General features: G+C 40.4%; 1 protein-coding gene and 1 pseudogene across 1 annotated transcript in view; one reads left to right on the top strand and one right to left on the bottom strand.

The window, feature by feature from the left end:
* Nucleotides 1-27330, top strand: part of ACOXL (acyl-CoA oxidase like) — a 351472-nt gene that overhangs the window by 174012 nt on the left and 150130 nt on the right. Inside the window, exon 13 of the mRNA XM_055327355.1 lies at nucleotides 23450-23539. Within this exon, the coding sequence (XP_055183330.1) occupies nucleotides 23450-23539 (90 nt within the window). The remainder of the gene's footprint in view (nucleotides 1-23449; nucleotides 23540-27330) is intronic.
* On the bottom strand, nucleotides 565-20328 carry LOC129511150 (malate dehydrogenase, mitochondrial-like; annotated as a pseudogene).

Consider the following 27330-nt stretch of genomic DNA (forward strand, 5'->3'; position numbering starts at 1 on the left):
TTATTGGTGTTCAATTTACCAACATACAGAATAACACCCAGTGCTCATCCCGTCAAGTGTCCCCCTCCGTGCCCGTCACCCATTCACCCCCACCCCCCGCCCTCCTCCCCTTCCACCACCCCTAGTTCATTTCCCAGAGTTAGAAGTCTTTATGTTCTGTGTCCCTTTCTGATATCTCCCACACATTTCTTCTCCCTTCCCTTATATTCCCCTTCCAAGGGGAATATTCAAGACACAGCAGCCTCTAGCATTTGGTCTAGGTGAGAGCTCACCATCCCGGCATTGTTACTCTTTTTTTTTTTTTTTCCCAGCATTGTTACTCTTAAGCTATTCTGTGCAAACCTTTGGATTCAGAGGTTCTTTCTCTCCACGTTTATTGTTTCCATAGCACTTGGTGGTCTTTTTTTTTTTTTTTTTTAAGAAAATGGAAGCCCGCTTTTATTGATGCACACATTGACGGATCTGCAATTGGAAGGGGCGGTGACGTTAACATGACACTGGTGGTTAACGCAACGGAAACATGAGGGCAGGAGATGGCTTTGCAGGGACATGATGCCCTCATAAGTTAGGGAAACGGACTGCTAGCTGGCTGCCCTTTCATTTCATGTTCTTCACAAACTCCTCTCCCTTTTTGATGGAGGCCTTCAGCTCGGGGATGGCTTCTGCTATCATCTTCTCTTCAAAAGGGGAGATCTTGCCAATGCCTAAATTTTTCTCGATGCCCTTTTTCCCCAGCAGTAATGGTGTGGAGAAATAGGCGCAGTCTGCTTCCTGGGATTTAACAAAGGAACATTCGACAACTCCTTCCTTCCCATTCACTGCATCCACAAGGGAGAAGACAAACCGGGCTCCAGTGCATGCCATGGACAGGGTGGCAGAGCCTGCTCCAGCTTTGGCCTTCACCACCTGCGAGCCGGCCTCCTGGATCCGCCCAGTGACGGCTGTCAGCTGGTCCTGGGGAAGGTCCACCTTGGGAGTGCACTGAGAGATCAGGGGGATGATGGTCTTCCTGGCATGACCGCCAATGACAGGAACATTGACTTGCGCGGTATCCAAACCCTTTAGTTCTGCAATGAAAGTGTTGGCCCTGACAATGTCCAGGGTCGTCACCCCGAAGATTTTATTGGGGTTGTAAGCTCCGTGTTTCTTGAAAACCTCCGTTGCAATTGGGATGGTGGAGTTGACCGGATTTGAAATGACGCAGATCATGGCCTCGGGGCAATGCTGGGCGCAGGCCGCAGTCAGGGTGGCCACAATTGAGGCATTGGTGTTGAACAGGTCATCCCGTGTCATGCCTGGTTTTCTTGGGACTCCGGCTGGAATAACCACCACATCGCAGCCTTTGAGGCAATCCGGCAGCTGCTCGGGTCCGAGGTGGCCTTTCACGGTTGCTCTGGTCTCGATGTGGATGTGGCTCAGATCTGCGGCCACTCCGGGTGTATGAGCAATATCGTGGAGGGTCAGGCGGCTCACTAAGGGGCTGTTCTTGAGAAGCAGCGCAAGGGGCTGCCCAATTCCTCCGGAAGCCCCAAGCACAGCTACTTTAGCATGTGCTGGGCCGAGGTGCTGAAGCTGCGGCGGAGAGCGGCGCCGGCAGGGCGGGCAGGGGCAGAGAGCAGGCGCAGGAGCCGGCGGCTGGCAGGTGACACCAACGACCTCCACACTGCTTGGTGGTCTATTTAATGGTATTATCACTGTGCCTCAGGAAGCCGTGAGAAAGTCTTAGGTTGGCTCTTTCTACAGAAGCCTCAGCAACTGTTGCTTTCTTTGGGTGATAGCTTGAATGTTGCTAGAGTGACATGTAGCTGCTAAAAGAACATTCTTAGCAATGAAGTAGATAAATGCAGAGTACAAGTAGAAACATAGTCTATCACTTTTTGTGCATAAAACCTGGGCTAAATGAGATCTCGTACAAACTCTTTCTCCAAAATTAGATCGTCAAGTAAACAATACTGGTTGGAACTTTTCATAATTGGTGTTCACGCAAGCATGTCATGGTCTTAATGACTGCTGATTAAGAGTCATTGTTCCCTCTTTCTAAATTCTGTCTGTGTGCAGAGCAGTGTACGAGGTACACATTCCCTGTCCTGAGGGCCAGGTAACGCGAGAGTGGACAGTATACATTGTGCGTGGAACTGAGTGACCCTAGAATTCAGTCAAATGAGTGTTCAGGGACTGCCAGTCTGACCAGGTTGAAGTTACATGAAGTCACCCTCCTGACTAAAACAGCAGGACCCTGAACATCAGGCAGTGAGAATGAGGAAATAAAATAAAACCAGATGAGCTTTACATTTTTCCCAGTTTACTACCTTGAGAGTTTCCACACCATGCCTTAGGAGGGGCAACCAAGGCAGAGCCCAGTGAACTTGCTGATTTGAAGACACAAAGCTGAGAGTCAAGGGAGACCAAAGTAGCTGAAATTCACTGGCTAGAGTAGGAGACGGAAGAGAACTTGGTCAGTCAGAGAGAGAACTCAGGCATCTGCAGTGGTCCCCTTCAGACATTCAGATGAGCACCGATTATTGCATGTGAGTGAGGGAAAGAATCACCTGGAAGATTTGGAGGGAACAATATCTGGTCTTCACACGGGGCTGGGAATAGTGCCTTTTCCCACAAGCCAGGCTGGAATACCTCAAGACTCAACCTGAGGAAAAAAGAAATGTGTAAAAAAAAACAAAGTTAAGGATGACAGCAGATTGCTCTCTTAATATATAAGATTTTTTTCTTAGTATTTAAATCTCTTTAAAAGGGAATTGAGGGGCACCTGGGTGGCTCTGTCAGTTAAGTATCTGACTCCTAGTTTTGGCTCAGGTGCTAATCTCAGCATTATGGGATGGGGCTCAAGGGGTAGTCGGCTTGAGAGTCTTCCTCTCTCTCTTCCCGTCCTTCCCCCTGCTCGAACACACACACACTCTCTAAAATAAATAAATCTTTTTAAAAATTAGATAATTGACTCTCTTAACAAAAGTAATTTCAGTGTAGAGTCAGTTTTTATAACATATATAAAAGTAAAATGTATGACAATAATCACATAAAGGCCAGAAGGGGAGAAAAGGAAGTATACCATTGTAAGGTTCTTACGCTACACCTGATGTCTATATCTCCCGAAAGTAGACTGTGGGAAGTTGAAGACCTATAAACCCTAAAGCTACCACTGAAATAATAAAACAAAGAGTTATAGCTAATAAGCCAACAAAGGAGTTAAATGGAATTCAGCAATACTAAGTTAATCCAAAAGAAGGCAGGAAAAGAAGCAGGGGATAATGAAGAGATTGTTCAAATAAAACACAAATAGCCATATGGTAGATGTAAACCAAACCATGTTCATAAACGCTTTACATGCAAATACCCCAATTAAAAGGCAGAGATTGCCAGATTGGATTAAAAAACCAAGACCCAACTATAATGCCTATAAGAAACACACTTCGAATATAAAGACACGAAGAGATTAAAAGTAAAAGGATGAAGAAAGATATGCCGTGCTCACAACTCATCCAAAGAAAGCCAGAGTGACTATTAATATCAGACAAAGCAGATTTCAGAGCCAAGAATGTTGCCAGGGATAGTAAGTCCATTTCATAATGACAAAGGGACCACTTCGAGAGGATATAATAATCCTAAACCTAATAACAACCTTAGCAGGTTAACAATAATCGGGTTAATAACAGCCTTACCTACTTTGGTTATTCCCACTTTGCAGATGAAAAAATGGGGGCTTAGAGCAGTTGGACTTGTCTGAGCTCCCACAGGTGGCTAGGGGATTTAAAGCCGGATTCGCCTGACCCCAGAGCCCATATTGATATTGTGAAGCTGTGCCCCAGGGAGGGGTGGGAAATCATACTGAGGTGTCTGGGAGGCTCTCCAAGGAGGAAGGCTCACCTTTGTTGTGTGGAATGGACAGATACCCCTGGGTAAATGGGACCCCATTGCACACTGCATTTGCACACAGGTCCTGCTTCAGTTTAAAGAGCCTCCTAATCTTTTGAGGCCCACACTTAACCAAAGATGAGGTCTGAACTTCTTGGGGCTTAGTGTCTCTGGTACTGCAGATCTGCCCTTCCAACTGATTCTTTATGCTGATGAAAGGCAGCCTCTTCCCATATCAGACACAGTATATGCAGGGACCCAGGATCCAGGGGCTGGAGTCTCTTTGCTTTTTACTTGTTTTAGTTAACAGTCATTAAGCACTTTCTATAGATGTAGGCAACTTTATAAGTGCTCTGCATATAGGAACTTAGCTAACTCTCCTATTAGATGAATACTATTATCAGACTTACTTTCCAAAGGCAGGAACTGAGGCCAGAAAGAGATTAAATAACTGGCCAAGGTTAAGCAACTAAAAAGTGGCAGAGCCAAGCTTTAAGCCCTGAAAATCTATCTCCAGAGGCCATGCACCAAACCATTGGGTCATATGCAAATGAAGTGTGCCCTATGCTCCAGAAAATAGCTGAGTTCATGTTAATGGGATGAGCAAAGTTTGAATCTAGCATGCCACTTTGCACCTGTGTGACCTTGGTCAGGTCTATTTTATTCCTGAGCCTATAGACTCATGTTGCTGAGCTGCCCAGAAGTTGGCATTAAACTGGATTCTCCCGTAATGGGGGAGGTTGACTGGCGTGGCCAGATTCTATTCTTCTTAGACTCTCTGAGGTGATTCCTGGCTCTTGCCCTCTGTTGTACGGCTGAGGGAAGGAAGGTGGGATGTGGCTAAATTACTCACCCCAAATCTCTTCAGTAAGTCAGGGAGGGGTTGGAACAGGAGCTGGTATGCTCCTGCTCCTGGCATGCAGCCGGGCACCATTCCCAAAGGCCAGGGCTTTGTGCTCACACATGTTCTGCATTTTGGCTTCTAATCTCAGTATGTAAGTGGAGAATCCAACTGGCCTCATTTGAACATGATGAAAACCCTTCACCTGCCCATGTGGGAATACCCGGTGTCAATTCTGCGGTTCTGGGTAGTCACATGACTCAGGCCTCAGCTGCTCCTCTCTGCTTCCACCTTCTTTCTTTAAGGATTAATGGGGTCAACCAAGTTCTTAGGACCATCGCTATTTAACTATACTTGGACATTGTCTCTTTTCTCCATACCCAAGCAAACTCAGATTGAATTTCCTACAATTGTCTGAGAAAGGAATAGGGAAACAGGACCTGGATTATAGAAACCTCTTATGAGGCTGAATGGTGAAGAGGAGCAGTGTGAGAGGTAGGGAGGAGCACTCATCACAGAAGGGGTGGGATCTCCTGGTCAGGGCAATGTGACCCTGGATCTTACCACTGGGAGCCTTGGTTTCCTCATCTTTTAAAGCCTAGCACGTGATAGGCAGTCAGTAAATACTAGAATCTCCTCTTCTTTTTTCCTGGATGTGATCACATTGAAGGATCCCAGCTCTCTTGCCCTTCCCTTTCCCAATGACCCATTAGACACATGTGGAAGCTTCCTGGTTAGCGTTCCTTGAGGGGCAGCCTTGGAGAGTACAAGCAAGTCACATTCTCAGCATATCTGACTCCAGATCATCAGGGTCTGCAAAAACAGGCTTGGGGCCTAGACTGGCTGCATGGTTCCTGCTGCTCCCTCCACTGGAGTGAACTTAACAGGACCCCTAGCTTTTGACCTTGGCCCTGACAACCACATTCTTCACAGGGACTTATTACAGTATCCCTGGCCTTTGCATGTTTCCTGTACCTGGATGCCTGTGGCCAGAAGCTGTGCTCTCTATGTTGTCCCCTTTGATATCAACACTGGAAGATACCACTTCTAGGCTCACTGAGCCCTGAAGGTCACTCTCCACAGCAGAATTTTAGGGTCCCTCCATTGGGGCCTGTGAGAGCCTTCTCATCTCAGCCCCTGCTCCATTTGTCCTCATTGTGTTTCAGAATCCTACATGGAAAAGCAGACCTGGCTGAAGCAGAATAAAGAAATTTCTGTACAAAATTGGAGCAAGGAAAAGTCTCAGAAGAGATCTATGACCCAGCATGATGATAAGGTTATCAGCAAACATGCATTGACCATTTCTTTCATGTTGGACACAGAGCTGCTGTTTGCTGTTTGGAGATGTCATCCAGCTGGGCCATGACTGAGTCATTATATTTTAAAGATTGCATAAGAGAACATTAAAACAATTATAAGTGTTTGTAAATTAAAAAAAAAAAGTGGTGTGATGCGGAGCCCCTCCGTTATTTATTAGACTTAATCCCAAGACTAATTCCACAGGGACATTCAACACCACCTCATTTATCTGGCATTGACCATTTCTTGGAACAAAGCCAAAGGCCTGAAATAAGCAAAACAGAACTCTGGGAATCCCAGTGAGATGACATGAAGTCTGCGTGCTGAAGCTCAAACCCTTAGTCATTCCTAAAGGAGCCTGGCCAGCTTCCTCTGGAGCCTGGTCATGCTTGTTGACTCTCACACATGGTTCCTGGTTTCCTGAGGTGCTGCTGCAGAGTGGTAAGGATAGAGGGACTCTGAATACAAGCAGCTAAGAGTGCTGGTGACCAAAAAAGAGCCAGAAGAACTAGAAAAAAACAGACTCAAAAATCCAAGAGCACAGTGGACCCCACTTCAGGCCCAAGAAAGAATCAAAACTCTTATGGAACATAAAATCCTCTCAGCAGAGTGGGTTCTGTGCAGCCAGGCAGGCTGGTGGCTGGTGCAAGGAGGATAGTCATTTGAAGGCCACCCCTCTATCCTGGGTGCTATAGGTTTACTATTCCCTGGAATAAGATAGGTAATATTTCTTTAACTGCTCAACTTTTCATAGTAATCCCCTGGATACATATCTCTCAGAACAGATAAGTAGGTCAGCCTGACTTGGATCTAATATGGCAAAGACCATTTTGCTCCCCATCCAATTTCTTAAGAAGAAACAGAGCCAAGAAAAATCCTGGCTGGTGCCTGGGTCATGTGGAGCTAGCAATGCTGGTGGAGGTTTCTAGGTATGGAGGTCATGGATCCAGCTGGCTAGTATTGCATGTGTGGGCAGGGTAGGGGTAAATTGGACTTCACCCTAATGCCAAGTAACTGGGAAACATTACTGGGTAATGCCAAGTACCTGGAAAGGGTTCGGGTGTAGCCCATACTCAGAAACAGTCCCAGGATCTGGCAGGCCTGAGAAAGGACTGGCTGGGATCCAAGTGTTGATCCTCGTAGAAAGGTCCTCTCTGTGGCTACTATGACAGTTTCTTCATCTAGACTCTTTGCTCAACCCCAGTTTTTCTAGAACACCAGTGGATCTCTGATCAACTTCTTCCCTTTCCATTTCATTGATTAGAGAATCCTTTCTCTGGACAGAGTTAGGGCCTTCAAGAAGAACCTCAACATTTTGGGACTCTGGATTAAATCCTAGGCTTCTCTTCATTTCTGCTGTCACTTTCTGATCATTATGCAGACAACAATCAGTTTGATTGTAGGGATTTAGAAAAATAACAATAAAAACACTGCATAATGATAAATTATTTCTCAACTTTGAAAAAAACCTTACTCCAAGATTAGAGGACTCAGCTCTTTTTTTTTTCCCCCTCAAAAAAGGTTTCTGTTTTTGACTCCCTGACATTCTCTGAGTCCCTGCTAGGTAAAGTGCCAGACCCTATATAGGCGTTGCCACCTGTATTCCTCCAACAGTCCTATGAGTAAGAATTATTATCCTTATGGTTTTCCCATGGATTGAAGAACCAAGGCCAGAGGGGAGATGCTATTTCTCCAGATCTAGTAGAAGGTGGAGGCAGGTTCTGATTCAAGTCTCCCAAATCCAAGGCTTTTGTCCTTAATTCATGATCTTACTTTGTTGGGGGTGGGGGATGGTAACTTTGTTTCTGGATCCTGGGTTCCATGTTAATCAATGTTCCATACTTAGCCCCTTCATTTAACATAATCCACAATTTTAAAACAAACCTCTGTGTTTTGCTGTGGTCACTAGAAAGAATAATCTCCCAGTGAGAAAATCCACATGTCATATTTGTGAGTGTCTTATGTTAGCAGGTCTTATCTTGTCAGGTAAATTAGAGTGGGAGAGTAGCAGGCAATAAAACTGACCCTCATCACTGATAAAGAAAAGAGAGATTACTAAAATGACCCAAGAACAATCCATTTTATTGGCAACATTCCTTTGAAGATCTCAGCCCAAACTTCTTAAGGGCATAAAGAAGGCAATTGTAAACTTTATGCGAAATGGATAGCATTCAGACATATGAGAGGATAATGGATAAAGTTGGCATCAATCCTAGGCCAATATGCCAAATTTTGAATCTACTGTATTCTTGTTTTACCCTCCCTTAAGATTGTTCTTAACTCTCCAGATGGATTCACCCATCACATCAAGAAAATAAGGAGGGGGAAAAATGAAGCTTCACAGGTTGACTTCTGATTTTGTGATCATCTTAGTTAAAATCCTTCTGGATGCAAGTTAGAGAGACTCATTACCGACTTGCTCAATCAGGGAAGGAGAAGAGAGAGAGAGAGTGAGAGAGAGAGAAGAGGGAGCCAAGAGATGTGTTCTAGAATCCAGATCTCACAAGGACCAGGAACTGGAAGGGGTGTGAAGTGGAGGCATCTCCCTCTCTTGGGTCCCATTGTCTCAGCCTTTGCTGGGTGTCTGCTCATTCTCCTGTTCTTCTTCATTTGTGGCCACCCTTTAGCTATAAAGTTTATAGCATCTCCAATCCAGCTGTGCTCCAAAATGATGTCTCATAAATCTAGCAGTGAATCCCTGGCTCAGTTTGAATTGTAGTACTTCCCAACTCTGTCATTTTTGGTTCAGGAATGTGGTTGCATATCATGAACATGCCTACTGATGCTTCACTAGTATAGGTGGTGAGACATTGAGCACATACCTATTATACAGCACAGCATTTTAAAATATAAAACATTTTAAAATATTTTCCAACTAATCCTTTCAGGCTTGTATATAGATATGGATCTCAACTTTAATGTTGATCTTATATCCAGCAACTTTGTTGTACTGCCTTAATAATTCTAATAATCTGTTTGTAGTTTTTTTTTGCATTTCCTGTGTAGATAATCATATCACAGGTGACAAATGATGGCTTGTTTCTTCTTTTATCATTATTTACATTTATGTCTTTGTTATATTATTCAAGTGGCAAGGACCTCCAGTGCAATGATTGAAAGAGGTGATTGATAACAAGCACCTGAATTTTATTCTTGACTTTAAAGAGCATGTGCTCATGGTTTCACCATGAAGGATGTTATTTGGTGTGGGTATGTTGCAGATATTCCTTTTCCCCCAGTTTTATTGAGAAATAATTGCCATACATATTGTATACATTTAAGGCATATAGCATGATGTAGTTTGATTTGTGAAATGAGTACCACAAAGGTTCACCTAACATCCATCTTCTCATGTAGATACAAGAAAAAGAAAAGAAATTAGAAAATTATAAAGAAAAAGATTTTCTCCTTGTGATGAGAACTCTTTCTTCTTTCCTGTATATCATATAACAGTTTTGGCTAGAGTCATCATGATTTATATCACATCCCAGTACTAATTTATTTTATAATTGTCTTTTTGATGATGGCCACTCCAACTGGCATGAGGTGATGTCTCACTGTGATTTTAATTCACATTTCATTAATGACTAGTGATGTTGAGCACTTTTCATGTACTTGTTGGACTTTTGTATATCTTCTTTGGTAAAATGCCTATTCAAGTCTGCCCATTTTTAATTGGTTTATTTGTTGTTTGGGTTTTTTTTTTTTTTGCTGTTGAGTTATATGAGTTCTTTATGTTTTATATGTGAGATATTAGCTTCTTATCAGATATATGATTTGCAAATATTTTTTCCCATCTATAAATTACCATTTCATTTTGTTGATGGTTTCTTTTATGCCTCAGAATCCTTTTGATTTGACAAAATCTCCCTTATTTATTTTTTATTTTGTTGCTTGTGCTTTGGTGTCTATCCAAAAAATCTTTACCAAGACCCATGTCAAGGAGTTTTGTTCCTATATTTTCTTCTATCATGGTCTCTCATCTTATATTTATGTTTTTAATCCATTTGGGGTTAATTTTTGTGAGTGATGTAAGAGTGGTGGGCCCAGTATTGTTCTTTACATGTGAATATCCAACTATCTCAGCATCATTTATTGAAAAGGTTATTTTTTTCTCCATTGAGTATTCTTTGCTCCCTTGTCAGATATTAGTTGATTGTATATGTTTGGAGTTCTTTCCTGGGTGCTCAGTTCTGTTCCATTGGTCTATTTGTATGTTTTTATGCCAGTACTATACTGTTTTGATGACTGTAACTTTATAGCATAGCTTGAAATCAGGAAGTGTGATACCTCTCGCTTTGTTTTTCTGCCTCAGGGTTTCTTTGGTTATTTGGGGTCTTTTGTTGTTCTATATAGAAGGAGTGGTTTTTTTTTCTACTCTTGTAAAAAAAATACTATTGGAAGCTTGGTAGAGATTGCACTGAATCTATAGATGGCTTTTAGTAGTATTAACATTTTAACAATATTCTTCCAATCCATGAACATGGATACCATTTTATTTATTTGTGTCTTCTTTGATTTCTTTCAGAATATTTTATACTTTTCAGTATAGAGAGCTTCTACCCCCTTAGTTAAATTTATTCCTAAGAATTTTATTGTTTTTGGTGCTGTTGTAAATGTGGTTGATTTTTTATTTCTTTTTTAGAAATTTGGTTGTCAGTATACAGAAATGCTATTGATTTTTATATCTTAATTTTGTATCTTGCAGCTTTATGAATCCATTGATTAGATCTAACAGTTTTTTGTTGAATATTTAGATTTTCTATATATAAAATCCTGTTGTCTGCAAATAGAGACTAAATTTTACTTCTGTTCCAATTCTGAAACTTTTTACTTCTTTTTCTTGCCTGACTTCTCTATCTAAGACTTCTAGTACAATGTTGTATAGGAATGATGAGAGAAAGGACCCTTGTCTTGTTCCTGGCCTTAGAGAAAAGGCTTTCATCCTTTTATCATACATTAAGTATGTAACTATGGGCTTGTCATATACAGCCTTTATTGTTTTAAGATAGGTTCCTTTTATGCCTAATTTGTTAAGAGTTTTATTGTGGATGAATGTTGAATTTTGTTAAATGATTTTTCTGCATCTATTAAGATGATCATATGATTCTTTTCTTTTATTCTATTAATGTGTGATGTATTACACTAATTGATTTGCATATGTTGAACTATCCCTGCATCTCAAGGATAAATCTCCACTTGATCATGGTGAATGATCCTTTTAATGTGCTGCTGAATTCATTTTGCTAGTATTTTATTGAGAATTTTTGGATCCATATTCATCAAGATATTGGCCTGCAGTTTTCTTTTCTAGTAGTGTTTCTTTTCTAGTAGTAGTTTTCTTTTCTGATTTTAATATCAGGATAATACTGGCCTCATAAAATGAGTTTGAGAGTGTTCCTTTCTCTTTGGTATGTCTGGAAGAATGTAAGAAGGATTGGTGTTAATTCTCCAGATGTTTGGCAAAATTCACCAGTGAAACTGTCAAGTTTAATCCAATCAGTAGTGAAATGAGATAGCGAGGCCAGGCAAAAGTTGGTCAAATCAGGCTTTTAATGGGACAGGCTCTCGCGTGAGGTTCCGCAGCCCGCAAGGGAGAGAGAGAGCAGGGAAGTTGCGGGCCAGGGAAGTCACCCCCAGGCAGGTCGCAGGAGGGTTTATAAGGAGTTTTTGGCGGGAGAGTTGGTAGGGAAATATGGGGTGAGGTTTCCTTATTTGGTGGTGTTTTTCAGGTTTTCGGTTTTTTCCGGGTCGGGTTTTTTTTTTTTTTTTTTTTTTTTTCCAGTTAGGGCAAGGGTTAACTGGTTTCATAAGCTAAGTTAGGGTAGGGCGGCAAGGTGGCATTGGCGGGAAGATGGGGGTAAGGCAGCGTTATTGGGAGGTTGCTGGCCTCCGGTTGGCCATTTTGAGGTCCCCAGTCTCGCCAGCCCAACAGAAACCATCTATTCCTGAGTTTTTCTTCAATGGGAGGTTTTTTATTACTGACTTGATCTCCTTACTAGTAATCGATCTATCCGGAATTTCTATTTCTTCCTGATTTAGTCTAGTAACTTCTCGATTTCCAAGAATTTTTCCATTTCTTTTATATGTCCAATTTGTTAGCATATAGTTGTTTATAGTTACAGATATTCTTTGTCATGTCAAAGAAAAGTCCGTTTTGCCCTTAGTTTCGGAAGATACTTTTGTCTGCAGAAGTACTTTTGTTGACTGTTTTTTAGCAATATAAATAGATTAGACTTTTCGGGAATTATGTGCATTTATTTTATTGAGATAATTGTACCTTTTCCTTCTTTTAATCTGTTAATGTAATTGATTTACATTAATAGCTTTTCTAATGTTTAATAAACCTTGAGTTTGAGGATATAAACTTAATCATGGTGTGTGTGTATGTGTGTGTGTGCGTGTGCGTGTGTTCAATATACTGTTGATTCTGTCTGCTAAGATTCATTTAGGACTTTTCCAGCCACAATAACAAGTGAGGTTGACCTGTATTTTTCCTTTCTAGCACTGCTCCTGTCCATTTTGGATTTCAAAGTTATACCACTTTCATTAAATAGCTTGGGCAGGGGTGTTCCATATCTTTTCCTATTTTCTCAAAGAGTCTGTATAAAATTAAATTATCTGTTCCTTGAATGTTTGGTGCAAATACATGTAAAGCTATATAGGGTTCATGCTTTATTTCTAGGAATATTTTATTTTATTCTTAAATAATTTATTTATCCATGAGAGACACAGAGAGAGGCAGAGACACAGGCAGAGGAAGAAGCAGGCTCCCTGCAGGGAGCTTTATGTGGGACTTGATCCTAGGACCCCAGAATCATGACCTGAGCCAAAGGCAGACACTCAACCACTAAGCCCCCCAGGTACCCCTTACGAACATTTTAAATGATTGATTCTCTTTCTTTAGTAGTTATAGCTATTTAGGTTTTCTATTCCTCTTGAGTCTGTTTTCATCATTTATATTTTTCCAGTAATTTTTCCATTTATTCTTAGTTTTAAAATTTATTGGAATAAGTTCATAATGCCCTTTCAATCCCTGCTGTATCTATAGTTTTGCTCCCTTTGCCATTCCTAATACTGTTTATTTTTCCCACCCCCTTATCTTGTGCTCTATTTTTGTGTTTTTTTTTAAATAATAAACTTTTGGTTCTGTCGATCCTGTCCAGATATTATCTAGTTTTTCTATTTAATTTATTTTTATCTTTATTATTCATTTTATTCTACTTTCCTTGAGTTTATTTTCCTGCTATTCTTCTAGCACCTCAGCTTGAATATTATCTTGTTAATTTCTGCAGTTTCTCCTTTTTTATTATAAACATTTAAAGTAACATTTCTTTTTTATTTTTTTTTTTTTTTTAAAAGATTATTTATTTATTCATGAGAGACACACACAGAGAGAGAGGCACAGACACAGGCAGAGGGAAAAGCAGACTCCATGCAGGGAGCCTGACGTGGGACTTGATCCCAGGTCTCCAGGATCACACCCCAGGCTGCAGGCGGCGCCAAACCGCTGCGCCACCCGGGCTGCCCAGGATGCAGGATTTTAAATACAATCAAAAGATCAAGCTTATTTTTGGCATTATTCAAATATTCCCTATTCTTACTGAGGTTTTGGCATGTCTGATCTATCATTTATTGAGCAGGCTAAAATCTCCCTCTGTTATTGGTAGGTTTGTCATTATCTCTTTATAATTCTGTTAACTTTGGTCTCATTAGTTTGAAGTTGTGTTATTTGATGTTTACAAATTTGTAATTGCTCTATCTTCCTTGTAAATTGAATATTTGGTCCTTCTGCAGTGACTCTTTAAACTCTAGCAATGCCTTAAAATATATTTTGTCCAATATTAATATATGGGCAGAAGTTCTATTTAGTTGGTATTTATCTGTTATATCCTTTTACTTTATACTTTTATGTGTTATTGTGTTGGATCTTTGTTTCTTATAAACAACATTTATCTGGTTTTTAAATTTAATTTGCTATAACAACCTTTTTTACCCTTTTAGTCTAAATATTTATTGTCATCACTGATATATCTGAATTTATTTCTTCCATCTTACTCTTTGCTTTCTATTTGTTGTGTCTTATCTCTGCCTGTTTGGACTTCTTACTTTCTTTCAGATTTATTATTCCCTCCTTTCATTCTTCCCTCATCTGGTTTTCATTTTATTTCTGTTCATTTTGTGGTCACTCTAAGGTTTTTTGTTTTTGTTTTTGTTTTTTGAGAGAGAGAGGGAGAAAGAGGGAGCGGTGAAGAGGAGCAGAAGGAGAAGGAGAGACAAAATCTTAAGCAGACTCCATTCTCAATGTGGAGTCCTAAATGGGGCTCCATCTCATGGCACTGAGATCATGACCTGAGCTGGAATCAATAGTCAGACGCTTAACCAACTGAGCCACTCAGGTGCTCCCACTCTGGCAGTTTTAATATACACATTTAACATACAAATCTAGGGATGCCTTGGTGGCTTGGTGGTTGAGCATTTGCCTTCAGCTCAGGGCGTGATCCTGAGATCCTGAGATCAAGTCCCACATTGGGCTCCCTGCAGGGAGCCTACTTCTCCCTCTGCCTATGTCTCTGCCTCTTTCTCTGTGTCTCTCATGAATAAATAAATAAAGTTTTTTTAAAAAAAATCAACATACAAAGTCTAAAGTTAATTATCATCTTTCCTTTCTTCAAACAATAAAGACTTAGACTGCTTTCCCAAACTACCAGCTCCCCACCCTCTGTGCTATCATGTCCATTACTTTAGTACTACATTTTTTAATTCCACCAATTAGCCCTTGTATTTATTATTATATGGAACCAGGGTTTCTTAGAACTACCGCTTTCTACCCACATCTTTGTTTACAATTCCTCCTGGCATCTCTTTAGCCATTATCCTTATTCCTGGAATACCTTTGTCAGAATACCATTTAGTGTGGGTCTGTGGTAGTAAAGCTAAGTTTTATTTGTCTGAATATGTCTTTATTTTATGTCCAATCTTAAAAGATTAAGTGGTGTTAAGTATGGAACTCATGTTTGACAGCTATTTCTCTCAGTACTTTGAAGTTTTTACTATTATTCTGGATTCCCTTGTTCCTGAGGAATCAACTGTCTAATTATAATTTTTTATGACACTGTATTGTGGAGGAGTCTCTGCTTCTTTTAAGATATTTTATTTTTTGGTGATATATGGTTTTACTATAATGTGCTTAAATATTAATTTATTTTTAAGGTTTTCCTATTTATAGTTATTTGAGTTTGCCAGATATGTGGATTTGTGTCAATTGATCATTTTGGAAAATTTGAGGCCATTTTTATTTTTATTTATTTATTTATTTATTTATTTATTTATTTATTTATTTATTATGAATTTATTTTTTATTGGCATTCAATTAGCCAACATATAGAATAACACCCAGTGCTCCTCCCCTCAAGTGCCCACCTCAGTGCCCATCACCCAGTCACCCCCACCACCTGCCCACCTCCCCTTCCACCATCCCTAGTCTTTCATGTTCTGTCTCCTTTTCTGATATTTCCCACTCATGTTTTCTCCTTTCCCCTTTATTCTCTTTCACTATTTTTTATATTCCCCAAATGAATGAGACCATATAATGTTTGTCCTTCTCCGATTGACTTATTTCACTCAGCATAATACCCTCACATTAAGATCTTTCATCCATTTTGAGTTTATCTCTGTGTATGGTGCAAGAGAGTGGTCTAGTTTCATTCTTCTGCATGTGGCTGTCCAATTTTCCCAGCACCATTTATTGAAGAGACTGTCTTTTTTCCAGTGGATAGTCTTTCCTCCTTTGTCGAATATTAGTTGACCATAAAGTTGAGGGTCCCCTTCTGGATTCTCTATTCTGTTCCATTGATCTATGTGTCTGTTTTTGTGCCAGTACCACACTGTCTTGATGACCACAGCTTTGCAGTACAACCTGAAATCTGGCATTGTGATGCCCCCAGCTATGGTTTTCTTTTTTAAAATTCCCCTGGCTATTCGGGGTCTTTTCTGATTCCACACAAATCTTAAAATAATTTGTTCCAACTCTCTGAAGAAAGTCCGTGGTATTTTGATAGGGATTGCATTAAACGTGTAAATTGCCCTGGGTAGCATTGACATTTTTACTACATTAATTCTTCCAATCCATGAGCATGGAATATTTGTTATTTTGAATACTGTCTCTCTATGTTCTTGTTTTTATCTACTTCTAGGTATTTTAGGCTAATATCGGTATGTGCTACCTTTGTAGGTCCAATTCCATTGTTGCCTGTCTCTTCTTTTGATTGTTCTTTATTTAAATCGAGCCCATGGTATTTGGAACTTTATTTTGGAAGTTCTTTCAGGCCAGCAGGGATCCACATTTACCTCTGCCAGCTGCCTGAAGATCCTACTTTAATCTGGTTCCTCTGCTTGAGGCTCTGATGGCCTCATAGGAAGTATGGATTCTGACCTTAGAGCCACATAAATGCAGGCCATAGTTGAAAACTCTAAAGAGAGATGTTTTCCCTCCTCCACCCACAGCCAGAGCTGAGCCTAACCAACTTCCTCGTTATGTCCTTGGGTGAGGAGTGGTATTTTTTTCCTTCTTCCATGGTAGGTGTTGTTTTCCAAGAGACCATGTTTCTGTAGGCATCTTTATATAACCTCTTATCTGGCCTCAATACCTGTTACCCTTTTGGAGTCCATGCTCTTTCATTGTGTTCAGCCTGTGAGTACTTCTCTTTATTAGCTTAACTTTGCCTTGACAATAATTTTTTAAAAATATTTGGTGAATGTATTTTTTTATTTCTACTGGAGAGGTTTGGTTTTTTTTTAAGATTTTATTTATTTAGTTGAGAGAGAATGGGGGATGGACAGAGGGAAAGGGACAAGCCAACTCTGCACTGAGCATGGACACTCATGCGGGGCTCAGTCTTACAACCCTGAGGTCATGACCTGAGCTGAAACCAAGAGTTGGACAAAACTGACTGAGCCACCCAGGCACCTTTCTACTGGAGAGTTTTTTAAAAGAATATCTAGTCTGCCCTATTACCAAAAACAAATCTGGGTTCCCCTCCTCTGTGCTACCTAAACAGTTTTAGTCCAGTTGCTGTTGATTCCCTGTGGCTCAGTCCAAGGAACCCTTCTCCGTCCTCACCTGCTTAAGGGCTCAGCAGTATTCCTCACAGCAGACCTCTCCCTTCTGGACACACTCTCTCTCAGCTTCAGGACACTATACTCTCTGGCTTTCTTCCTGATTCTCTGTCTTCTTTGTCTCTTGTGCCAGTGTCTTCTACATGACCTGTTGGCATTCTCCAGAACGTGAGCATAAGTCCTCTCTTCTCTGTGTATTCACACTCTTGATGATTCTTTCTTTTCCTGAGGCTTTCAATACTACCAGTATGGTGAGGACTCTCTAATTTACATCTCCAACCCAGACATCTTTTCACATGTCCAGAGTCTCATATCTAACTTTCATTTTGACCAGTTCTCTTGGATAGCCTACAGACTCTCTCTCACACCTAATATTGACACATATGAAGGTTTGAGCTTTCCCTCAAACATCCTCCTGCTCCAGGATTCTCCAACTCAGTAGACATCACACCATACACCTGTTCATGTGGCCCAGACTTCCTCCTTCTCATGCACATACTCATGCCCTTCTCCCTCTACCTCCATGCTGCTGTGTCTCCACTACCACTTTGTCCAAATTTTCTCTTGCCTGCTATGGGCTGTGCTCACTCAGTAGCTATAGCCACATTTTCAAATCACAGGTCATCTTACTCCAAAGCTTAAAATTCTTTTATGGCTTTGTACTTGAACCAACATAAAATGAATCCCCAAATGGCTCCTCGGAGTCACTTGATCCCTCTTTACTTATCTTTGGGCCACTCTCCCCCAACTTAGCACCTCCAGCTCAGTCTTCTTCCCAGTCCCTGAACAGTCTGTGCTCCTTCATGGCCTCAGGGTATTTGCACATGCTGTTCTCTCACCAGGAGCAAGCTTTCTCCCATTTCTGGCTTGGCTGACTTCTCTTCTTTAAGGTTCCAAGTTAAACAAACTCTCTGAAAACATTCTTTGGCATCTAGGTTAGAAGAGGTCTTTCTTGTTCATTTTTTTCCCATGGAAGCCAGATCTTCTCCTTTCTGGCACTTACTACAGATTTTTTAATTACCTATTTTATTTGTCTACCTGACCAACACCTATCTCTCTCCTAAGGACAGGACCATGTCTATGGTTGCAGTGTGTAGCTGCGTAGTGCCTGCGACGTGAGACTCTCACTATACATATGGTGGCAACCCACAAATGAACTTCTTCCCACCCACTCTCCCCAGTTCATATGCACTGACAATGTAGGGTCACCTCAAAGCAAACAGGGCAGGGCAGGACAACTTGTCATCACTTCCATAGGAACATCCATCATCTGCTGAGCCTTGAACTTTAGCTGTCAGAAGACTCTGCTCAGACCTTGGCTGTCTCAGGAAAGAGTGCAGGAAATCTCACACACATCAGCTGCCCACATGTACAGGCTTTGCCCCATTTGAGGTGGTGGAGGTGCATAGGTATAAATTAACACCCCCCTAAGACACAGTCCCTCCTATTTGGTGGGTCAGTGTCTGTATTTCCAATTGACTCTCCCCTAACAAATTTAAGATAAGATTGATTTTGTCTGTTTCTTCTTCTTCAAATTAACAAAGTTTACCCTCAATTTGTTTAAAAGGAGGAAAGAAAGCCTGTTTCTAATTTGTTCTGATCCATTTATTAAATGTAATCATACAGTTAAAAAATTCAGAGATGTTAAAAACAGCAGGAAAATATTAAACTTTCAGTGTACAAAGCTTGAATCATAAAATATGTTTCATGGGGCTCTTAGTGAAATGGGACACAACCTTAATGACATTCACAATTACTTGTTAAGAGGCTCGATGTAACCCAGAAGGCAGAGATAGAGTAACACATCTACCCAGTGTGCTCTTTCTTCACGGAGACCAGATTCTGGGCTGCATCACCCCCTGAGGATTCTGTTGGCTTTGGGAGCGTGGAGTTTAACGTTCCCTCTGTCTATTCTATGTTTCTTTTTTTAATTAAGAGTGAAATAAGCTAATGGAAAATATTATTCACGTTTTGGGGGATGAAACCTGTTTCTTCCCTTACTTCCTTCTTTTTTCTCATCTGTCCCCTTACCCCAACCAGAAATATGTAAGTAAATGCTCCTCCCTAGGAGTCCAATGTGGAAAAAAAGAAAACTTATGGTACTACTATTTCATCTCCCAAGGTACTCTTTGAACACCTTGAGATAATGGCTTAGAGAAGGATTTCCTTAGACTCCAGAGGATTTATTTGTGTTGGAGAAGTGGTTCATGTTGATTTATCTCTGTATGTGCACACACATACACGCACTGTGTTAGTCTGCTCAGACTGCCATAACAAAGTACCTCAGACTGAGTACCTTTTTATAAAAATTTTTAGACTATTTATTTATTTATTTATTTATTTATTTATTTATTTAAGAAGAGAGAGAGACAGAGATTGAGCCAGGAGTAGGCGACAGAGGGAGAAGGAGAAGCGGATTCCTCACTGAGCAGGGAGCCCAACATGGGGCTCAATCCCAGGACCCTGAGATCATGACCTTAGCTGAAGGCACATGCTTAACCCACTGAGCCACCCAGGCATGCCAGACTGAATGCATTAAAAAAACAAATTTATTTTCTCACAGTTCTGGAGGCTAAAAGTTGAATATCAGGGTTTGGCAGGGCTGGTTTCTTCTGAGGCAACTCTGGCTTGTAGATAATCTTCTTCTCCTCCCTGTGTCTTTATATGGTCTTCCCTTTTTGTGGGTCTCTCCTCTGTTTATAAATATACCTGTAAATGCTATAAAAAATTAATTGAAGTAAAGAGATAGGGAGAGAGGGTAGAGGGTGAGGCAGCTGTTTTAGTCAGAAGGACCAGGGATGGCCTCCCTGCAGTGCGAACTTCAGAACAGAGACAGAAATGAGAGGAAGGAGAGCCCCATGGAAATCTGAGGGGATTGTTCCAGACAGGGGCAATAGCATTGCAAAGCCCCAGAGCAGTGGGCAAGGCCATTGTGTCAGGTGCAGAGTAGGAAAACCTCACTGACCCTCAACTTCCTTATCCCCAAACAGGGGTGCTGAGATGTCATCGTGAAGGGTAGAAATGAAATATTGGATGTAACACAGAACACAGAATTGGTCTTCTGTAATGATCATGTCTGTCCCATTCCTCAGCTGGTGCTGGTTTATAAAGCCTTGTGAAGATAATAAGTGCTTGGTTGTGACCTGGTATGGAAAGTGTCTCAGGCTGCAGAGCCCAGGACTGCCCATCAGCTTGCCACCCATGGGTGCTGTGGATGACTATTTCCTCTTTCCCCAAATCCAGCACTCTTATTTTCCTGTCTTGTTCACCCAGTACTGGCTTTCCTCACATCCAACTCACTCCTCAGTCTTCTCTAACTGTAACATGCTCAGTCATGTTCCTCCTCTCTCTAGAACACTCCATCTGCCCTTTTGGCTTCCCAGTCCCTCCCCCACTTTCCTCTTCCTAACACTTAACTCTGTCTTAAAAGTCTCAGCTCCTATTCCAAATCTTTTTCTTGGGGTCTTTTTTGCCCAGGCACCCTTTTATCTCCCACATCATGAGATTACAGATGACTTTATTTTTCTTCTGTTGGTTTTTCTTTTTGTTCTAGTTTTTTAAAATAATGCCTATGTTTTGCTTTTAGTAACGAATTTTAAAGCCCAAGATCATTTTTAATTAGAAAATCACACACAGTGTTTATAATCATTTGTCCCCCAACAAATTCAGGGATCCAAATTTAGAATTTAAGGCCCCCAAGAAGATGGCTGCAAGTCTGAATTCAGTAGCCCTATGTTGTGTGTCTTTCTCTAGACTTGTATACACCTTCACACAAAACACAGATACGTAGGACTTCTTGAATCTTGTTAGTTTCTCAACAGGTCACCTCAGATATTTCAAAGATTCAGATTTTTATGAGGATTGGCCTCTCTGGCCTATTCTAAGGAAATGAGATCATAACTATGCCCTTGGTAGTTTCAGAAGATTGGAAGCAACGTGCTGGCCACAGCCATGCCTTGCACGTGGTTGGCTTTGGGTTTTCTCTTGGCTGTTTCATTTTCTGCTGTCTGCAAGCTCTGTGAGGGCTATGAGCCTCGGCTCAGTCTGGGCCCTGGAGAGTCTGGAATCTTTGGGAAAGCAGTCATGTGGTTTTACTCGATTTTCAAACATGAAGAGGGCTTCAAAGTTGAGTTTTGCCATCTAGAAGAGAAATATATTATATTGCATTGGAAGAACTAACATAAGATAGAGCATCTGTATGCTCACAGGAGTCTATTGCCCCTTCTCTAAGAGACTGTTGATGTTCATTTGCTGATTCTGCTACATTTTGATCAGATTATCTCTCAGGTCATTTTTTTAAGAAGATTTTTTTTTATTTATTTGAGAGAGAGAGAGAGCAGAGAGAGAGGGAGAGAGAATCTGAAGCAGACTCCGTGCTGAGCCTGGAACCCTATGCAGGGCTCAATACTATAACCGCGAGATCATGACCTGAGTAGAAACCAAGAGTCAGATGTTTAACTGACTGAGCCACATAGGCACCCCTCTCAGGTCATTTTAGAGCCCTGGTTTCCCTAGGCAGAGTGTGAACAAATTTGAAAACATCAGAGAACAGCAGAAAACCTGACACTCCCACCCCTACTGGGGAGACCAGAGTAAAATGATGGAAGAAAAACTATTTTTTTCTTCAAAATCATTATTTTGATCACTTAAGCAGCTATGCCTTTTAAGTATGAATGCTTCTTCCCATAACTGAGGTGGTATCCATTGTGTTAATTTCTTCCACACCAGAAATTGATAGATTATTTAAGAACATTCCAACACAGTTCTCAAGCCTCCCTTTCTTCTTCTGTAAGATGAGTTGATGCCTACCTCACAGGGTTTTAAGAATGAAGAGGATTATGTGGATTAACAAGTGAAGTTTGAGTATAGCACCCAGTCAAGAATCTGGCTTGTGGTGGGTACTTGATCAATGATAGCACAACAATGATGAAAATGAGTCAGCTATGGCCTTGTGACAGGGAAACACTCTGGGGCCTGGTCACATTCAGTCAGAACCTAATTTCACGTGGTCTGCCTGTGGGACAGGTTTAACCCTGTGGTTATGGGGTAGGGTCGCGGGAGGTTGAAAACATTACTAATTTGTTTTTCCATAAATACAATCTGTTTACAGTTATGAAAGTAATTAAGCATTCCTGCAGATGAGAACACTGTGCAATTTGGCCTGCCCAGACTGCCGTGTTGCTGACCTGGGTGGCGGGGAGGGAAAGTAGGGGCATCCAAGGAAGAAGGCTCTTGGGCCAGGAAGGAAGCACTGATGCTTTGGGACTTCAGGGTTCTGCAGGCAGAGGCCCCCAGGAATTCTGGCTTCTGTGACTCAAGTGGCTATTTTCAGAAATAAAGGAGGCTCCCCAAGGCATTAAGGTACCTTGAGACCGGAGTGTATGGCTGCCCATGGGAGTACCCCTCTGTGACGCTCTGCATGACCTGAACATTTCAGCAGGGGCTATATCTTGTCATTCCCTTGTCAGAGTTGAAGAGCTAAATGCATATACTCCTGGGAGAAGTAACATGACAGTTACCTCTGATATAACTTACTTAGGCAGGATTGATTTGTGGAAGCAGATTTTGAGAGTGGGAAAGATTCTGGGGATTTAATGGGGAGAGCGATGAACTGGAAGAAATACAGCACAGGGGCCTTCAGAAGGGGAAGGCAAACAAAGGCAAACTTTGCTGCTTCACGTTTTGCCTGGGGCTGATCCACTTTCTCTTGAGCAGCTGCTTCTCCTAGTTTGTGTGCAGAAATACTGTCAACACTTTGAAAATGAGCAGCAGGCTACTGCCATTTAAATAAGGATTTCAGAAAGTTAAAGAAAGAGAAAAAACTAGCTGGAAACTGGAGTGTGGATTTATGATGCACAGTATTTAATGATATTAACATGCAGAGTGGCAATTTAGGATTTGTATGTTGTGTCCCAAGAATCAGGTATATTTGTTAATTTTGAAAGGGTTGGGATGGGGGAGGCATCATTCTCCTGCACATTGTAGGGTATAATCACTAATTTCTTGACATTTATTAGAATTCATAAGATTTGGAAGAGAGATAGAAAAAATCAGCACAGTTTGTTGAAATATTTTGGAAGAATGTAATATGACTATTTTCAAATGTTTTTACTAATAGTGAAGGCAAATCCAAAATAACATTTATGGATCAAAAGCAAATGTGATGGTTCAGAATTCTTAGAATGGTTATTCTGGGAGGGAGAACTATAGTTATTTTATTCTTTTCCATTTTATGTATTTTTGCTTAATTTCAAAGAAAATGTTAGTCCTTTATAACAATGGAATTGAAAATTGGAAATGTTTCTTTTCTTTTTTCTGCAATAGGGTTATATGATGGAAAACCGAATCTCGGGCCTAAAATGTGACACAGATGTGTTTGTAACTTTTGAAGGTGACAATGTTGTTATGCTGCAGGTAAGATTCAGGAAATGTTATTCTTTCTTAAACGGCCTGCTTTTCAAGATCAAGAGTTATCCAAAAATCTGAAGTATTTCATATGTTTTATCTTCATCTGATGTCTTTATTTAATTGGCAGGTGTTTTCCTGTTAAGCTCTTGATTTTTGCAGTAGTTGAACAAGGGATTAAATTATTTCTCTCCTACCTGATCTTTGACATTGAACTATATCCTTTTTGGTTTTAGAAAACTTCTTGTACGTATTTAGTTAGAGTCTTCTATTGGGAAGGCTATTCCAAAAGAATACGTGAGGACCCAGAAGATGAATAGACAAAAGACATGAAAAGGCAACTTATAAAAGGAGGGCAATTGATCAATCTCCCTCGCAATCAGAGACCTGCACATGAGGGCAAACTACACTACTGTTTTTTCCATCAAATTGGTTCATGTTTAAGAGCATATTGAAGCCCCAGTGTTGGTGAGAACAAAAGAGGCACTCTTCCATGTTGCTGTTAGGCTGTGTGTGATTCCACTTTTGGGAGTATCTAAGGTAATAATCCTAAATACAGAAAACTTTAGGGCACAAACATTTTCATTAGTACATTATTTATTATAGCAATAATGTTGGAATCTAAATTTTCAACAATAGGAAAATGATTATGTAAATCATGTTCTGGCCATTCAGTGGGGAATTATATAGCTTTTAAAATTGTACTTAGAGTTTATTGCAGAAATTAAAAACTTATGATATGGTAAGTAAAAATGACATAAAGTTATATATACAATGTGGTCACAGTTTGATGTTTTTACAAAAGAAAAACAAGGACTTATGGTTCTGCTAAGATGGAATGACTCTACTCTTCCCAGTTTCTCCCCCTTAATAACTGAACCCTCTGGATGCAACACAACAAACAAGCATAGGAAGACCCTTAAAGGGAGAAAGAAAGAGGCAGGCTGCCTAGGGATCTTGGAACTGGAAGAAGGAAAAGGCAGTAACGTGTCTGGGTTTCCTTATTGCTTCCCATAAACCTGGATAGGGGCATATCCAGTAGGCACAGACAAACTCCAGAAAAGCCTGTTCCCCCTAGCCAAAGGACAGGGAAGATGATGGCCTAATAACAACAACAACAGAAACCTTTTCTAGCAATACTCTTTCTACATTAGTCAAACAAAACGGAAAAACTGAACAAACACACACACCAATTTCAGCAGGGCCTAGCAGGAACTGATCTTTCACCTGACTTCTGATCCATGGAAGTAGCCAGAAGCAGGTGGTAACACTCCCATTACTCAACCTGGTGTTGTTGGTGGGGCTGAGCAGGGAATTAATCTTCTATCCTCTGCCTAGTGGAAGCAAATGGAGCTTAGAGTTTTTACATCAGAGTAATGTCAGCAGGGCCCACTGGTGAGCTAATTCCCCACCTCTACTCAGCAGCAACAAGACCCTTTGGGGTCATGTAAGGTGAAACAAATCACCAGTATCCTTTAACCCTATACCCAGTGTCAGCAGGATCCAATGGAGAGTTGAGCCCCTACCTCCACAACTAGAAGGGAGTTCATCAACTAGACCAACACAGGAGGTATGATAAAAAACAAGAAGACTCAAACAACCAATAATAGGCATGAAAATGGGTATATCATTAGTTTAGTTATCTTGTAGAAACTAAGAGAATGATGAAGGAACACTAGAAAATAACTTTACATTAATAAATTTGATGACTTAGTCAAATTAATCAATTCCTCAAAAACTGCAAACACCCTATCCTAACCAGCTTGAATAGACAATCTGAATAGTCACAGAAATTGAATTTTTGATAATTATAAAATGCTTCTCCCAAAGAAATTTCTGAGCTGAGGTTTCATTGGAGAATTCTATAAAACACTTAAGGAAGAAGTTTTTGGAATCTCTTCCAGAAAATAGGAGAGACAGGAACACTACCTAACTCATTTTTTAAATTTTTATTTTTATTTTAGAGAGAGAGAGTGCATGAGTGAGGGGAGGTACAAAGGGAAAGGGAGAAAGAGAGAATCTTTTCTCTTTTTTTTGTATTTTTTTTATTGGAGTTTGATTTGCCAACATATAGCATAACACCCAGTGCTCATCCCGCCAAGTGCCCCCCTCAGTGTCCATCACCCAGTCACCCCATTTCCCCGTCCACCTCCCACTACCCCTTGTTCATTTCCTAGAGTTAGGTGTCTCTCATGTTCTGTCACCCTCACTGATATTTCCCACTCATTTTCTCTCCTTTCCCCTTTATTCCCTTTCACTATTTTTTATATTCCCCAAATGAATGAGACCATATAATGTTTGTCCTTCTCCGACTGACTTACTTCACTCAGCATAATACCAAGAGAGAGAATCTTAAGCAGGCTCCATGCTGGGCATGGAGCCCAATAGGGGGATCAATCTCATGACCCTAAGATCATGACCTGAGTGAAATCAAGAGTTGGATGCTTAACCAACTGAGCCACCCAGCTATCCCCAGCTCATTTTATATAGTTTGTATTATTCTGATACAAAAAGTAGACACTACAAAAAAGGGAAAACTGCATATCAATAATTCTCATAAATATAGATATAATAATATTCAACAAAATATTAACAAATTGAATCTGACAGTGTATAATATGAATTATACACCATAATCAAATGGTATTTATTCCTGATATGCAAGAAAAAATCAGTTGATGTAGTCCATTGTATCATCAGACTACAGGAGAAAGAAATCATATGATCATATTGGTTTACACAGTTAAAGCTTTTGGCAAAATGATGATGTAAAATCTTATTAAACTGGGAATAGTACGGAGTTTATTCAACTTGATAAAAAGTGCTACAAAAAATATATCTAACATCATGCTTACTGGTGAAACGCTGAATGCTTTCCTTCTAAGATCAGGATCAAGTGAAGGATGTCCACTTGCACTACTATTATTCATCATAAAGCTAGAATTTTAATCAGACAATAAGGCAAGAAACAGAAATAAAAGACATAGATATTATAAGGGAAGAAATAAAAACTTTCCCTGTTTGCACATTATCTGATTGTCTACATAAAAAATCTGTGGAATCTACCCCAAAAGTCCTAGAACTGAGTTTAACAAGACTGAAGGATATAAGATCAATACACAAAAATCAGTCTCATTTCTATATACAAATAACATATGTAAAAACTGAAATTAAACACACAATAACATTTAAAATTGTTCCAGAGAAAATGACATACTTAGGTGTAAATCCAATAGATAGGCATAGTATCTATATGCTGAAAATTACAAAATGCTTGAAAGAAATTTTTTAAAGTCCTGGGTAAATGGAGAGACATACTATATTTATCAGTTGGATGACTCTGTGTAGGAAAATGTTGATTCTGTGCAAATTGATCTATAGATTTAATAAAATTCCCATAAAAATCACAACAAAATTTTTTGTAGACACAGAAAAGCTTATTCTAAGACATCATCAAAATGGTGAAATAGGAGTTTTCTACCATCTTATGCCCAAAGAGCACCAATTCTGATAATCATCCAATGATGATAGTGCTTTTGTGTAAGTCCAAGAGTCCAGTGAAGTTCCAGCACACTGTTGGAGCAAAAAATAGTGAAATTAGATGCATTGAATAGGATAAAAAGAAGAGTTTCACTTTGCCCATGTCAGCCCTCCCTCAACACAGCACAGCTCAGTGACGAGAAATCTTAAGGCATGTGATTTCTCCCATGGGGTAAAGTGAGAATATGTGAGTGAGCACCCAGATTCCCCAGCTGTGGGGGACGCTGCCCAAAAGGCCTATATCTTTCTCCTCTCACTCA

This window comes from Nyctereutes procyonoides, unplaced genomic scaffold (genome assembly GCF_905146905.1).
Source record: "Nyctereutes procyonoides isolate TBG_1078 unplaced genomic scaffold, NYPRO_anot_genome, whole genome shotgun sequence".
NCBI classification, from domain to species: Eukaryota; Metazoa; Chordata; class Mammalia; order Carnivora; family Canidae; genus Nyctereutes; species Nyctereutes procyonoides.